The sequence below is a fragment of the Dendronephthya gigantea genome, unplaced genomic scaffold (assembly GCF_004324835.1).
Source record: "Dendronephthya gigantea isolate DGI-Jeju-01 unplaced genomic scaffold, DenGig_1.0 000076F, whole genome shotgun sequence".
Taxonomy (NCBI): Eukaryota; Metazoa; Cnidaria; class Anthozoa; order Malacalcyonacea; family Nephtheidae; genus Dendronephthya; species Dendronephthya gigantea.
In genome coordinates, this window is record NW_021163086.1 from 1,057,124 (window position 1) to 1,073,882 (window position 16,759).

Consider the following 16,759-nt stretch of genomic DNA (forward strand, 5'->3'; position numbering starts at 1 on the left):
TCAGTACCCTTGCTGTCATTCACCATATATATAAACCTTTTGAATTGCAGAACTGGATAGCATGTGGTAGCATTATGCTGATAGTATCATAGTATGGGGTGTTTCATTACCGACAACGACATTCAATTTTGAAGAGGAGGTACTTCAAAATTGAAACATGCTAAAATATCTGTATGCTTGTCATTGCTTGTCGCCTTAGCTGGCCAATATGTATCGCGTAAAATATCTCGTGCTGTTAAAAGCACCGAAAGTAATAATGAAGTTGATTTAACAATTATAACAATCGCCCAGCAGTAAATAAGCAGCAGTAATCAAACCAATGAATTACAAAAATCATCGCAAATTTTCCTTCGTTAAAACAACAAAACAAAGCTCGCTACCTCGCATTTGGTGTATAATTTGTGACTTGCATGTAAATTAGCTACAACTGTAATTCTTGATATATTTCGAATCTTGTTTAGGGTTCACCCTGGGTTCACGCGCACCGCACGGCAAGCGCTTTTCCGCGTGTTACCATTTTTTCCACGTTTCACCCGTTTTTCCGCGTTTTTAGTGGTGTTATTATTTATGATCTCTATGTGTGAAATGGCTAGTTTAGGGCTTAAAATATCTATACAAAAGTTTGTTAATTCAGACGATTCGTCTTTACCGTGTGCAATTGTAAGCTTCAACTCTTATAGCAATCTACTTTAGAGGACAAAAAATAAAAAGGGCATTAAATTTTGCGAAATATTTCCGAATAGCGTTAATTTTTTAAAAAAATTTTGGTATTATAAAAACTGCGTTATTTGTTGATATACGAGCTGTACATGTTGTTGATCATTATTTATTAAGACATTTATGATTTAGTAATTCTAAGTTTTCACTGGGTATTTACATTCGCGCGGGTAAAATTTCACGGGGGTTTTAATTTCCAAACCACTATCCGTCCCGATAGCGCTTCCAGCTTACGTACAACCAACATATCGTATTAGATTTATAAGCCCCGTTAATTTGGCCATTTACACTACGCACGATTTGGGTTTCATATACAGATAAAATTGGTTTGTATACTTCATATAATACTCGCCTCGATTATATGTCGTCTCGTATTAATTCGCACAGTCAGTTTAGGTTTGGTACAGATGAAATTTGGACCATCAATTCAGGTAGACTATAAATTTCAATTTTATAGGATAAACGGATAAAATTGATACGGTTGAAATTTAACTATTTGGTATGCAGTTTCAGATTTTCATTAAAATTTCATCCGTACAATTTTTTCGGTACTGTACCAAAATTTGTGCGTAATGGGGCTTTACACAATTCTTGCAAGCATGCAAAGGTGAGTGCAAACTGCAAAGTCATGAGTTTGGGTTTTGAGTAGGGGTAGTAAGTCGAGGGTCGAGAGTGAGGTCGAGGGTAAAGTCGAGGGTAAAGTCGAGGGTCGATTTTTATCGCATTTTACAATCGGCAAAGTCGAGGGTGAAGTCGAGGGTCAATTTTTATCGCATTTTGCAATCGGCAATGTCGAGGGTATATTTTCCGCCCTGTTGTCCGAAACTATTATAAGTGAATTGACAGTTGCATGTGAATAACGCATGCAGGCAGCTCACCGCTTCTGCAAACAGTTGCATGTTACACTGGAAAGAGTAAAATAGCCATAGGAAGAATATGGTATATTTGTTATTTTCGCATTGCTATTTACGCGTTACGGCTTGTGATGCTTGTTTTTCAAACTGAAATGCAGGCATAGTACAATATGTACAATACAACATAATTTTTTTATAACAATATTCTTGTACGTTTGCATAGTGATATAAAATTAGCTTGTAGATATACCACGTAAATATTTTATACTGCAAAGATAATTAAAACTTAAAGCTTAAAAAGCTTAAAAGCAAAGCTTAAAACTCTCTCTTAATACGTCTAGAAGAACATACGACGAACTGCGAGAAGGTAAACTGGATAAGTCTGCTGTAGCTCGCCATGCTTTGCAATTTACTTATTAGTAATGAATCTATTTAATAACGAACTTTTGTAAAAGAAGTTTTGGTCGAGGGTCGAAATACGTCGTTAGTCAAAATCTAGTCATAATCTTGAAAACCTAGAAACTTGATACAATTTGAATGTCACACTGATTGAGGATTTCCCTTTGCCCTGCATCTAGTGCCGTTAGAAATTGTGGCAACGCCGCTAAAAACTGGATTTTTCCTTACTATATGTAATGAAGACAAATGATAATACGTGTTACTATAGTCCTGACAATAATTTAACTGCCCCGTTTGCTCGCATTTTCGAATGACTCTCCGGTCAACATGCTTTACCACAACATTGAAAGGCGAATTTCTGTATTTGACGGTGAAGTCACTCCCACAACCTTAGTGTCTGATTAGCACAGTGAGTCTATTTACATCTTCAGATCGATGCTTTAACGAGTCAAATTTATGTTATACAACCATACCTTGGTTAATGACAATGCCATTCGAAGGGCGACTTCTTCGTCCTCGTGCTGAAATGCTCTTAGCCAGTTTGGATGCCGGCTACTATTTGAATTTTCTGTCTTAATCTCGTTTTTACTACAACGCCCGGACACAATTTCGCTATACAATTTCTTCGGCATATTTATCTTTAGTCCAACAAAGATTCGAGTAGAAATATTCGCTAGCGGATAGAAAGCTGTATTTACCAAGCCAAGAGTTCAGTAAAGTGAAAACCGACACCACATGGCACATCGTCTCACCACTATGTCGGCAATTCGAGGTGACAACTCGGATATTATTAAGACACAGGAATCAAAAAACAAAAAAGTGAGACCGCAAGATGGGAAGATGTTCATGCAAGAGAATTAATTAATAAGTTTAACCCGTTTTGGAAGTCTGACTTGTAAAATATAATGCCCAAAGATTCATAAATTGCAACTGCAATCTGTATGTATACTTATACATATAATTTGTATAGCTTGCGCTGTATCGCATATTGCGTAGAAGAAAATATTAGCAATAATAATATTAATAATATAATATTAATATTATTAACAATACAATATTAGTATAGGCAAATTGTGAATTTCTACAATTGACCCTCGACTTCACCCTCGACATTGCCGATTGTAAAATGCGATAAAAATCGACCCTCGACTTTACCCTCGACCTCACTCTCGACCCTCGACTTACTACCCTCGACCCTCGACCCTCGACCAAAACCCAAACTCCGAAGTCATGACATCCCTGCTGTGTCACTGAATGATATAGGGGTGAGAATTATTACTATTCATAGTGGAAAATTATATAACCTCTTAAGCTGAATTTTATTTTTAGCAAAACGATTGTAAAACTCATACACATGCAGTCACAGAACAGGTTATACAAGAATATATTGCTGTTAAAATATCCAACAGCTAGAGATTTAGTTTATTTAATGCTTAATTTTTTATCATGTTTCATCACATTTCGCCTCGCTAAGTAATAAACCCTTACTGGCTTCATGAGCCTTCATCCGCCCACACAATAAATGCGTCTTTCTCATTGCGTTGTAATGTAAGTGTGTGAATGTGACTATACATTTTATAAAGTGTTGTATTTCAATTAACATGTCTGAAGATGTCAGTTGAAAATTTACAATTTCAATTTGCTTTTTCCTCTACTCTTTATTTGCCTTTATGCCTGGTTTATACGTTCAAAGTTATAAGCCTAGTTAATCATATGTCACCGCCAGTCGGTAATATATGTCGTTAGTGGCAGGTGCAAAGGAAATTTCTTCAAAATAACAAAGCACTTCACTCGTCATCAGTGACCTACAATGACCATCGCAGATCGGTGGCATGCACATGGAAACTGGGCCTTATACTGTTGCTCTATCACTAAGAAGGAATACTTTTAACATATAACTGCACATGATACATGGTCGGGAAGTTCAATTGAATCAATTATCAAACCAGATTCTATTTTAACTATTTTAAATTTTAGACACCTCAAGAAATTCACATTAAATTGTTAGGAAACCTAAATTTGTCATCAATTTTGCTACGTTACTTTTTAGTTTTACTGCCGATTTCAACGTTTCCTTTCGTTCATACGAGTATAACTTAAAGCAACCTTTAAAGAACGCACTTCGCCGGCACCACGCGATGAAATGGTATTTTTCTGGTGAATTCCAGCGCGGAGGAGGGGGTGCCGGAAAAATTCATCAGACTAACGACGTCTCTTTTTTCCTGAACGCCTCCGCGTCAGGGCTCCCCGTCGGGAAAAAATCTCATCGAAACTCGTGTGATTGCAACAATTTTGGAAATTTAATGTGCCATATGATATCCACCAGCAATTGACTTGGCGATCCTGTAGAGCACAAAATGGAATATTTCCCTACGAATAGGCAACTTGCATGTTAGCGAAGCATCATGGGAAAAGTGGTAACCTTCACTTGCGCGCGAAATGGCCGTCGAGGAGCGAGCATTTGGCGTGTGAGAAATATCGCTTATTTTTAACACTTTTTTCATAGCGTTTGAAAGTTTTAAAACTAGGGATATCTTTGCGATGCTATAAAGTTTGTTTTGGCATAAGTACAGCGAAATCGAACCAAAATTGGATAAGAAAACTACTGTAGAAGTACCGCGGAAGGGACGATGTGGTCATAAATACATTCCGAGAGGAAGATTCTTCCGAACATTTCAAGGTGAGTACGCTTAGTGAACATCGGATCACTCGTCATTTTGACCTACAAATATGTGCGTTTTGTTTCTCGATGTGTATTTTGTATTTTGACAACGATCGAGTGTTTTCTCGGTATTTTTTCGCTTGTTGAAATCCACTAAACTCGTTGCAAAATGTCTGCCGATCGTTCGATCAGCATGGCGCTCAAACACGATGTTTTTAAAGGACCTTGAAACGTTTTGGCGCGAACTAAAAGCAGTTCAAACCGGTTTTTTCTGCCCTGACTCCGTTAAATCGTAAAAACGCCAAAGATAAAACATTTTGCCTCTGTTGTCGTCGATTTTTTTGCTTCCTTTGTTGTGGTCGGTTTATTTCCTGTTAAAATAAACAAGTAGGTTTTTATTTAAACAATAGGCTGTAAATAGTTAATATAAAGCACTTTTAAACGAGGTTTTAAATTTGCATAGTTAGTAGAATATAATATAGTCAATTTTTAAAATTTAGTTGTATTAATTTTAGGTTTTTAATAATCCTCAGGCAGGCCCTGAGGATTAAATTTGTATATAGTAAAATAATAATTCTAAGTATAAATTTAAATAATATAAATTTTTATGGATATTGAGCCGAGTACTTCATTGGGGGCAGATAAATGTGACACAGAAGCTACATGTCCAGAAAGAAAATATAAAGGAGGTGGAACAACTTGTTGTATTCCAACATGTGGCAGCAACACTAAAAGAAATCCTGAACTCTCATTTTACCACATTCCAACTGATAAGAAGGTGAGAAAAATGTGGCTGCATTGGATTGGTCGAGCTGATTTTAAACCAAACAACCACCATAGAGTTTGTTCAAAGCATTTTGTCGGTGGCAAGAAGACATGTCTTCACAATGTTCCAACGATTGTGCAAAAACTATTAATGCCTACTCAACCAAAACCCAGAACAACTTCTAAATGCAGAAATAGAATAATTGAAGAGAGTAATGAGATAGAGGATAAGCCAACAACTAATGAGGAGAAAATTTCAGATCTTGAACAACTGGTTGAAGACCTTCAGCAGAAATCCCAAAAACAACAACAAGAGATATCCATTCTAAAGGGAAAAGTGGAACAGTGCAGTTTCTCTATAAACTATATTAAAAATAATGATAGCAATATTGAGTTTTATACAGGCTTTTCCAATTATGATACATTTAAGGCATTTTATGACTATCTTAGCCCTGCATGTGAAAGGTTACAATATATTGGATCTTGGAATACTACAAAGCCACCAGAAAACCGAGAAAAATGTGGACCAAGCAGGACATTGTCACCAGAGGAAGAGTTATTCTTGTGCCTTGTGAGATTTAGATTGGGTTTGCTCGAGAAGGACTTGGCGAACAGGTTTAACATATCCCCATCCCAAGTATCAAGAATTTGGGTTACCTGGCTTGATTTTTTATACCGACGTTTACGGTCCATTCCAATTTGGCCTTCTCAAAGTTATGTAAGAGAAACCTCACCACCGAGTTTCAGGGAGAGTTATCCATACACAAGGGTCATAATTGACTGCACAGAGTTATTTATTGATACACCTTCTCAACCAAGAAGCCAAAGTGCAACCTTTTCAACATACAAACACCACAACACTGGCAAAGGCTTAATTGGCATTGCACCAAGAGGAGACTTGATATTTGTTTCAGAACTCTATGCTGGTAATACGTCTGACAAACAATTGACAAATGATTGTGGAATCTTAAAATTATTAGAATCAGGTGATGAAGTGATGGCAGATAGAGGCTTTGAAATTGAGAATGATCTACCACCAGGTGTGTCCTTGAATATTCCACCTTTTCTTGGTGAGCAAGTACAGCTTTCAAAACAAGATGAGATTAAAACAAGGAGAATTGCTAAGCACAGAATACATGTTGAAAGGGCTATTCAAAGAATTAAAAGCTTTCGCATTCTCCAACATCACTTGCCAATTTCTATGGCTTCAGACTTGAACAAAATCTGGGTCATATGTTCATATTTAACTCTGTTTTTCAGGCCATTAATTCAACTGCATGAAGAATGAATTCTATGTTATATGACAGTCTCTAGACTGTTCAGTGTTTTTTCTAATTATTCAACTTAATTAAGTATATACAGATACTATTGTGTCTACTAGTTAAAGTATGTTCAGTGAACATATTGCAATTACACAGTAACAGTATCTGGCAACAGATAATTAAAATAAAAAGTTGTTAGTTCAGGTAAAGTATGGTTTTCCCATTGAACTCTACTAAAATAAATTCTTTCGACATGAAGATCACTCACAGTATACACAACAAAGTCTACAAAAAACAACTGGCAAATAGCCATAATGCCTTGCACTTGATGATAATAAATATGACTCTTCTTCAGGCATGGCTTTCCATTAACTACCTCCAAACAAAATGATTTGTCACTGCATGCATTGATGATACTCATCCCAGATTTAGATGCAGGGCATTTCACCTCCACAGCCCCATACATGGACTCCTCACTTTCATCCAACACAAGTGCATCCGGACTAGCACCAAGCCATGGCCACATTGGGTTGACCACTAAACCACAGGCAGAGCAAAGAGCCACATGCTTGTTGGTCTCATCTTTATATTCATGGTATTTTAGCAATGCTTTCTTTTCATTCTCAATTCCCCACTGACAACTTGCATTCTTTATTTGACTTGGCTTAGTGATCTTGTTCACAATAGTCTTTGGATAGATTGTTTTTCTCCTCTTAACTACACTACCAAATAATGATGAAGTTAACCGACATTTTCTCTGGTTATACCACTCTTCACATTCATTTTGCTTCCTTGTGTTCTTCTCAATCTCTTGGCACCTCTCATTATCAACAAACAATTTCTCCATAATATATTTTTCACAACCTTTGTCTGGAACATAAGTACAATCTAAATTCTGAGTTAATTTTTGTAGAATACTGGTTCTGATAGATGTTTGGTCCAGTTTGTCACCCACTTCCCCTGCCTTTATTATGCGCTGTCTAGATGGCAATTCATTTGCAGTAAATTCACAAGGTTCACAATTAGTATTGCCTAGGACACCAACCAAATGACAAGTACTTCCTGCATTTTCCAAGCTAGTTTTAAGCCTCTCCAAATCCTCCTTTGAAACCTTCTCTCTTGTTGAACAGTAGTCCTCCCTCTTCCCTTCTGGCACTGGGCGTTTACGTCCTTTTCTGTCCTTATCATACGAATCCTGGGGGAAAATCAGGTCCTCAAAGAGCAGGGCTTCTTGTGTAGTGTTCTTTCTAGGGATATGCCATTTTTGTAACTCCTGAGTGCAAGTTTTATCATCTGGTACATCTGAGAGTCCAAGTTCTATGTAATCAATAAGCTGATACAATGTAGCTGCCACATGTTTGCAACAGCCACCAGCACCAGCAGGGCAACAGCATTTTGCATAGGCAACATCTCCTGAATGTTGATGAAGGTGGACATAAACAAGGTACTGCTTTTTCTTCATTTCTGCATTTACATGGCAACGCACAAGAAAATGGATATCATCTCCTTTCTTTATATTAGGTTTCACCATAAAGTGCCTTATATAACCAGCTTTAAATAGTTTGTAACCACTTTTCTTGTGTTTAAATGCCTCAGCAGGTTTGCCATCAGGTGTTTTTTTTGCTTCTAGTACTAAATGGTCTTCCAAATTTTTGTATGAGAATCCAGGAATAAACTTTAAGCTCTTTGTCCAACCATCTGCCAATGCTGCCAAATCTTTATCTGCCCCCAATGAAGTACTCGGCTCAATATCCATAAAAATTTATATTATTTAAATTTATACTTAGAATTATTATTTTACTATATACAAATTTAATCCTCAGGGCCTGCCTGAGGATTATTAAAAACCTAAAATTAATACAACTAAATTTTAAAAATTGACTATATTATATTCTACTAACTATGCAAATTTAAAACCTCGTTTAAAAGTGCTTTATATTAACTATTTACAGCCTATTGTTTAAATAAAAACCTACTTGTTTATTTTAACAGGAAATAAACCGACCACAACAAAGGAAGCAAAAAAATCGACGACAACAGAGGCAAAATGTTTTATCTTTGGCGTTTTTACGATTTAACGGAGTCAGGGCAGAAAAAACCGGTTTGAACTGCTTTTAGTTCGCGCCAAAACGTTTCAAGGTCCTTTAAAAACATCGTGTTTGAGCGCCATGCTGATCGAACGATCGGCAGACATTTTGCAACGAGTTTAGTGGATTTCAACAAGCGAAAAAATACCGAGAAAACACTCGATCGTTGTCAAAATACAAAATACACATCGAGAAACAAAACGCACATATTTGTAGGTCAAAATGACGAGTGATCCGATGTTCACTAAGCGTACTCACCTTGAAATGTTCGGAAGAATCTTCCTCTCGGAATGTATTTATGACCACATCGTCCCTTCCGCGGTACTTCTACAGTAGTTTTCTTATCCAATTTTGGTTCGATTTCGCTGTACTTATGCCAAAACAAACTTTATAGCATCGCAAAGATATCCCTAGTTTTAAAACTTTCAAACGCTATGAAAAAAGTGTTAAAAATAAGCGATATTTCTCACACGCCAAATGCTCGCTCCTCGACGGCCATTTCGCGCGCAAGTGAAGGTTACCACTTTTCCCATGATGCTTCGCTAACATGCAAGTTGCCTATTAGATTGACCGGAAAACTTTCCCGCAACGAAGCTGGGAAAAGCGATGGCGCGGCGACTGTGCCCCAACCCCAAAATGGAATGCCATCGTCACATATAGTACCTTCGTCAGCTAGTGAAGTTTACAGATTCGACATTTTGGCTTTTGCCATGCGAAAATTGCTTTTGATTATTGTCATACGCCTACAGTTCTACAATATCACTCAGTAATTTTAATAGATATTTTTAATGCTAATAAGTATCACCCATTTTACACTTTGCAAATAGTTTACATGTGCCAACGTCTAAAAGATTCTTTATATACCATTGAATATGTTGTGAAAGACTCCTTTTCATTGCGCGATCTTGCATGGGCAGTCTAACCAGTCTTTGACTGCTTAACGCAATACAACGGTAGTCTCTGAAGACGATGTAGTTACAACGAAAAGTTGAAACAGACATTTAAATTAGGCAAAACCTTTTTTTACATAATCTATTCATGATTTCCGATCGGGATTAATAATACCCTTTACCATTGGGCACTAGTCTCACCAGTTTGCGCGATCATACTATATCTGTATATTGCCGTGTGTTGTTATTGTACTGTTTTTGCGACTTTAAGTATGCATGTGATGTAACAAATGTGGCTTTTATACAACGAGACGTTTAGTATATAAACAATAAAAGTCAACACGATGTTTATCCTCAAATATAGCATTGGCTATGAATTCCATAGCTAAATATTTTTTCCGCCTCAAGGAATATGATGAATGAATCTAATACCAGGAAGCAAGATGGAGACGAGTCTTTTGATCTTACGGAATGGCTTACAAACGAAGTAAAGCTGCCGCAATACCGCGACGTGTTACTCGAAAACGGCTTTGAATTACCTCTAGAGTGTTCAAGCATTGATGAAACGGTGCTGGATAAGCTAGGGGTCGTGAAAATCGGACACCGAAAGCGACTGCTTGTTTCGTGTCAGAAACTTGCAGATAAGTGGGGCCTATCATCACAAGATCTCGCGAAGCCAGAGAAGAACTCAGACGCGTCAAGTAAAGCAGGAGAACAGCGCGCTAATTTTAATGTTGACGTTCAATCTCCTGCCAATTTAGAACTTCCTCCATCATTGCCTCCGAAAAAGGTTAAAAAACCAAGGCCATATCCACCACCGAGAAATATGGCCGAACAGGAAGTAAATAACGACAACGCCATAATAGACGTCGAAGGTAATTCGAATGTATCTGGAGATGGTCACGATGAATTGAGGTTCGGTGTGTCCAAGCCCACAACTGCTGACTCGCAAATTAAGGAGGTAAAGCCTATTGAGAGCACTAGTAATGGTGGGAGTACAGTACATGAAAGAACAAATATTGAAACTCTCCCGCCAATCCTTTCACCTGACAATCTAGAGGCTTATGAACCTATTTGGGAGGCAAGTGAAGGGGAACCCCAGCCTAAAAGCCCACCCATCAGTGAGACACATAAAAGTGACCACATAGATGCATTTGATAATAATGCAAACTTGGATATACCCTCCACTGATAAGGTCAATATTAATAATGAGGAGGAAAGTAGCCAGCATAACCAAATGCTTGAACAGCCAAATTGCAGTGGTGGAGGTTCATCTGGGCCCCCTCCAATCCCACCTCGTTCTGATCTTAGTGATGACATAAGTCAAGAAACAAAAAAATCAGGCTCAGCCATAACTGATAAAGTAGCAACAGCACCAACTACTGTTTGTGAGAGTGAATCATTAGGCACCATAACCACTCAGCCACCGAAAAAGAAAACACCACCTGCAAAACCACCACGTCGCAATGTTAAACCTATGTCAATGTTTGTTGCACCGAACGAACAGCCTCAATTTGTTCCTGAGCCACGGAGAAGCATAGGCAGTATGGAGCAGACTATAAAAACAAAGAGCGATGTCATTTATGAGAATCAGATCACCCCAAATCCCATTTCAGAGAGTGCAGAAAGGCCTCAAACAGCAGATGAGAAGAGATCAGTTTTTAATCGTGTACCAACTGCTGAGGTCCAAACTGATGCCAATTTATATGACAATGCAGAAAGTTTCAAGAAAGCACCTGTGAAGCATACCGTGTCTGGGCCTGAATTTTTAGGACCTGAGAAGAGTAAAAAACCAAAGCCAGTGCCAAGAAGTAGGACTTTGTCAGATAAGAAACGCAAACCTAGTATACCAGAACAGGATTATGTCTATGATGTTGTTGCAGGTAAAGCATAGATAATTAAATGTACCATGGCATACAATAAATAAGCAATCACGAATTAACCAACCTTGTTTTAATTACATTCCTTCCCTGTTAGCATGTTTGTGAATCACCTAGCAATTGTAGGCTCTTTGAATATGTTAATGAGAGGGTTTTGCCTTGTTTTGTGGTTAAAGTTGTCAAAAAGGACTAAAACATTTTTACCTGAGAAACATTGTTCTGGTGATGTCTGTATGATTAGAAAAATAACAGAAAAAAGATTTTCACTTTTGACATTTCAGCAAAGATTTTTGACTTGTTGATGAAGTTCCCACAGATGCTGGGCTGCTGTTGTTAATTTTCATGTTTGAATAGCTTTTTTCTGATTTTCTCAACAATTGGAATCAAAGTACATTCTGGGGCTATTTTGAGTTCTGTCCCATCTTCCCTAGAAGGCTCTGCTTATTGCAAAAAAGAACAAAATTCTCTCACAAATAATCCCATTGAACAATTTCATTGCATTTTGATACATATCACATCTTTGTTAAAATTCTAATAATCCAAATTTTGCATAACCTACATGTTTTTGCCTGTAAAATGTATACTTTGTTTGACTGAGGCTTTAAATAATTCAGTTATGAATATAGTTTTTAAATGTGTAGTAGACATTTTCTATTCCATGATGTATTCTTAAATCTGTGTAGACCCTGGTAACGATGGAGGTAGCTGCACTGAGGATGATTTGTCAGGAAGCGACAGAGAAGAAATGCCGGAGAGAAAAATATCTGTTTCATCTACTTATGAAGAAGTTGATAAAGCTTCAATAATGCAAAATAATGAATACGAGACACCTGGAGTTTCATCACAATACGAAGTATGTTTACAATGTTTTCTATGTTAATGTAATGGGTTGAAATAACTGGCCAGTTTAATAGAGCCAGTTGTACAAATTCTTTTTGAGCTGGTATGAATGGTTCAATTTAATTGCCAACAATTAATAGATTGGCAATTGTGTGCACAAATCAAATACAGAGTAATTGATATTATAATAATGAATGTTTATAATGAGTGCAATGGTGAGAATATTTTCATGAAGCAAAAGAAGGTCCATTCTACAAGGCAAAGCTGAGTTGAACATATTTCATAATTCACTAAATGAAAATATTCTTTTCCTTTGAAAATGAAAATATTCTTTTCCTTTTATTTAACACAAAAAAAAACACCACAATAGATCTAATAATAAATGTTATTGAATTATTTATATGAAAATTACCATGTTGGTTTATAAATGATAATCCCATCGGCCATGTTATTCGGATTCATATTCGGATTCATGATCGGATGCGTGCACGATACGATGATACTGTGCGTGATTGAATTTAGTGCAATTAAACCTGGGATTTCGCTAATCAAATCTCGACGCAAAACCTGCATAAATTATAATCAGAGATTGGTTGTGTGAAGGCTACAGAACGCCAGATTGGGACTTTCTCAACTATTGCAAAAATGCTCAAAACGATAATACGACTACAGGGTGTCTCACAAAAGACGAAGCGAAAAAAAAATTCTTATACTTATTATGAAAGGCCAGGGCAATTATACACAAAAAAATGATCGAATGTATAGGTGAATAAAAAGGAGCAAATTTGAATTTATTATGAAGTTGATTCGTGTATTCGCCAAACAACTAGTGATTTTCGACCGGCATTTTAACACACGATAATTTAGAAATTTCTAGCCTTTATATATACCACATGTATTAGAGCATGTTGAAAGTTCCATGTTGAGACACCTTGTACAATATAATGTACCAACAATTGATAATGAGGGACATTACTTTAAGCTGATATAAGGTGTAATCGTGCATTTTTCGTGCAAAGTGTCGACTATAGAGGCTAGAGCATTTTCCAAGCCAGATTTGGATTATTTAGATACTCTCATCTCTTGCAGACCGTCAAGCTACCTAGACCTATGAGTGTTATCCAGGTGAGTATGCCTTGGTGAAAAGGACATATATTCATCAACAGTTGTTATTTACCATTTCCGAATCGAACGATGTACTGGGTCTAAACTGAAACCACTTGACATATTTGAGAGAGAAAGGCAGCTCTCCCCCTGTTCGCGGGTCTATGGGCTAGATTCAACCCGGTCTAACATAACTATACAGAGTGCAAGGTTTCCATACTCTAGGAAAATTTCCGCTATATTGAAAGAGCTCGTTTGTTAATTGCATCAAGTTTAAAAAGAATGCATAATTGATGGCACAATTATGCATTTTTTTTAAAAGTTCTATTGTTTCTCTATTCTGACCAATCCCATTTCCGTATCGGACGAAAGCCATATGCAAGTAAATTAGAAAATAGAGCCCAAACGCAGTTTTCGTTGGAAGTCTAAGTACACTATTTATGATTAAATATATAATATTCAATGCAACGATTTTTCTCTTATCCCTGTAGGCTCGCCATTCAACGAAGGAGGGGTATTTATTCAAGCAAGGGGGGTAAGCCATGGCGTTTTTCATATGCTATAATCGTTTCTCAAGCCGTGTTCAACAAGGAGGAATCCAATAAGACTGCATAAATATTGACTATTTCATATAAATTCAATGGCTTAGCCTGAAAAATATAAACAAATTTACCGACTAGTTTCCAGGTGATCTGGACTGGAACTAATTGTCAAATAGTTGTCAGAGCTATAGTTCTCGTAATTAAACATAATTATAAAATTTTGACAAGTTTCATAATGAAAAACGAAAGGTATAATCGGTTAAATACCGAGAAATGCATTTCTATTGGGACAACCCTTTCTGAGCGCTGATTGGCTAAAATAAAAGCGCGAGATAGCCTGGCCTTATAACGAAACTCCTCCTTGTTGCTGTGCTTATAGTTAAAATTTTGCAAAACTTGCATGCGAGGCAAGTCAGGAGCATGTCCTTAGCGAATAACTCATTTATGCATCTTAACCCTCTCTCCCCTCCTTCCCCTCTGTTCGGGACATTTCGGGTCCTTCTCCTCATTCCTATTGCTGACATTATTTACTCATCGTTCTGACTTTCTGATATTTTAGCTTCCCCAAATTGTTTTTTATGTATAAGATACGATAATAATGGTGAGGACTTAGGTTAAGATTAAGCAGCCAATGTATGTCTTTTTGTCTTTTATGAAGGCAACAAAACAACAAGGGCTGGAAAAAAAGATGGGTGGTGTTCGATGGAAACGAACTTCGTTATTATAAGGACAAGGTATGTGAGTCGACAAATCTCGTCTATAAGGAGTCCATATGCCGGATGTGGTTATATAACAAATATGTAACATTTAGCCGTTAGTTTTCAATAATAACAATCAATAATAATAAACTATTCCATATTAACAGGGATAACGTCAGTATGCACGATAAAAAGAAAAATATTGTTCAAACTACAGAAGACAATACAAAATGCGTCATTTCGTATAATATTAACATATGCTGACGTGATTCCTTAGGTCACGGCAATTGACCAATCATAATGCGTAAACTACATTCTGATTTTTTCGTACAGGATCATACCCACGAAACACTACAAAGAGTAGGCGTGGCAATAATGAAGGAAGTACGGATTGTTACAGAAGACGTGAGTATGATCCCTATAGAGTTTGTACAAGGCACGGCTTAAATTAAGAGCTTGCATGCTATATTTTAGAGAGAACATATATTTTAGTCGATTAAATGTTTTTTGTCATGCATGCTAGTTAGTGAAAGTGAAAAGCAAAAGCAAACAATTTGGTATAAATTAGCATGGGGGCTGTTTTACTAGATTAGACGGCGTTTTGCCGCATTTTGGGGAGCTACGGCTATTTCAACAAAATTTGCCCAGGTGCAAATTCTGCCCACTATATGTGGGCCTTCAGCCTTCCCCTGACCCTCGCCTCTCGCGCAATATTAGCAATTGTAAATTGTTGATATTTGTAATAATTTGTAATAAGCTGATATTTAATCACTTGAAACCTTGTACTAAACTTTGGGCAGTCCAAGAAAGTTTTAAAATAGTTCTCGTTTACGTCCTAAGCAAAGATGAATAATGTTTTTATCATCATTTAACACCTCGACCGTCGATATACTTGGCTTCGACACGGCTTCAACTTTATCACGTGTGGCGCACGTGGAGACGTGATTTTTAGACCATTGATTGTGTCTCTTCTTGGTTACTATCGGATATAATTAAAGATTCCAATAACTTGTTTTTCACTCAAATAACTCGCTTGTAAAATAATGTGCCATGAAAAGATTTTTTATATATTTTTTGTAAGGCCACCCTAATGCTATACACCTAAATCGATCTGCAAAGCCTGATAAAAATATCTAGGAATTTCGGACAAAATGCCTTTACAGGAATTTTTTATGCATTCTCACAAAGAAACGTTTGTCCATTTATCAATATAAGCAACGTATAATTATTAATATAATTAATTCGTTTTGATGCACAGGAAATTTGTATATTTTGGAATCTTTTTGTCGAAAGAAAGACACATTCTTACATTGTGTATCTGCATTATTTCATGTACTAATCATAGATTGATTTATTTTTGCAGACGAAACGTTCCAGGTTTGATCTTGCCTGTGCTGGAAGAACTTACATGTTTGCGTTAGGAATAGAAGAAATGGGTGGGTGATTGTTTTGTATTGTTTTACTGTTAGATGGCATGTGATTAAGCTCTATAACTGGAGAATAGTAACGTACCGAAGCAATAATCATGGATTTAGAAGAAACTTTTTGCCATTTTTCCACATAAACGTATATACAAGCCAAAAGGGATTATACGTTTACGGATAGTTTTATACGTTTACAGATAGATATGAAATTTAGGCATAAAATGTTAGTGTATCTTCATTATATTCATGTTCGTATAACCGTTGAAACAATAGCAAACAAAAGAAATTAGTCGGGCATAATATCATTAAGATGAATATATGAATATGCAGCCCCCCCAGAATAAGCTTCTTTTTGTATCAGCGAGCTCACTGATTTGTATACGCTGTCCACCATCTTGGATACAGAACGGGGTGGAATCTGATATTGATATTTTTCAACAGATCTCTTTAGCTCGTATATAAATTAACATTTCAAATCACTTGTTCGAAGTATAGTTAACCGCATTTCATGATTATGGGGTTTAAAGTTGGTTCATTTACATGGAATCTTATATAAGGGGGATCTATATTCCGACTCCATTTTGACAACAACATACAGGCAATGTAGAATCTTTCAACTGAGATTTCCAATAATG

At 36.7% G+C, this 16,759-nt stretch overlaps 2 protein-coding genes across 2 annotated transcripts in view; one reads left to right on the top strand and one right to left on the bottom strand.

Moving 5' to 3' along the window:
* Nucleotides 1-6,786: 6,786 nt before the first annotated feature.
* LOC114531973 lies at nt 6,787-8,506 on the bottom strand. The gene has a single exon (XM_028553567.1). The coding sequence runs from the start codon at nt 8,413-8,415 to the stop codon at nt 6,808-6,810; it is 1,608 nt and encodes a 535-aa protein (XP_028409368.1). The 5' UTR covers nt 8,416-8,506; the 3' UTR covers nt 6,787-6,807.
* Nucleotides 8,507-9,850: 1,344 nt separating this feature from the next.
* The window catches only part of LOC114531890 (arf-GAP with Rho-GAP domain, ANK repeat and PH domain-containing protein 1-like), a 33,964-nt gene continuing 27,055 nt past the window's right edge, over nt 9,851-16,759 (top strand). Inside the window, exons 1-7 of the mRNA XM_028553488.1 lie at nt 9,851-11,519; nt 12,200-12,369; nt 13,446-13,481; nt 13,952-13,995; nt 14,661-14,736; nt 15,034-15,105; nt 16,064-16,136. Of these exons, the coding sequence (XP_028409289.1) occupies nt 10,049-11,519; nt 12,200-12,369; nt 13,446-13,481; nt 13,952-13,995; nt 14,661-14,736; nt 15,034-15,105; nt 16,064-16,136 (1,942 nt within the window). The 5' untranslated portion in view covers nt 9,851-10,048. The remainder of the gene's footprint in view (nt 11,520-12,199; nt 12,370-13,445; nt 13,482-13,951; nt 13,996-14,660; nt 14,737-15,033; nt 15,106-16,063; nt 16,137-16,759) is intronic.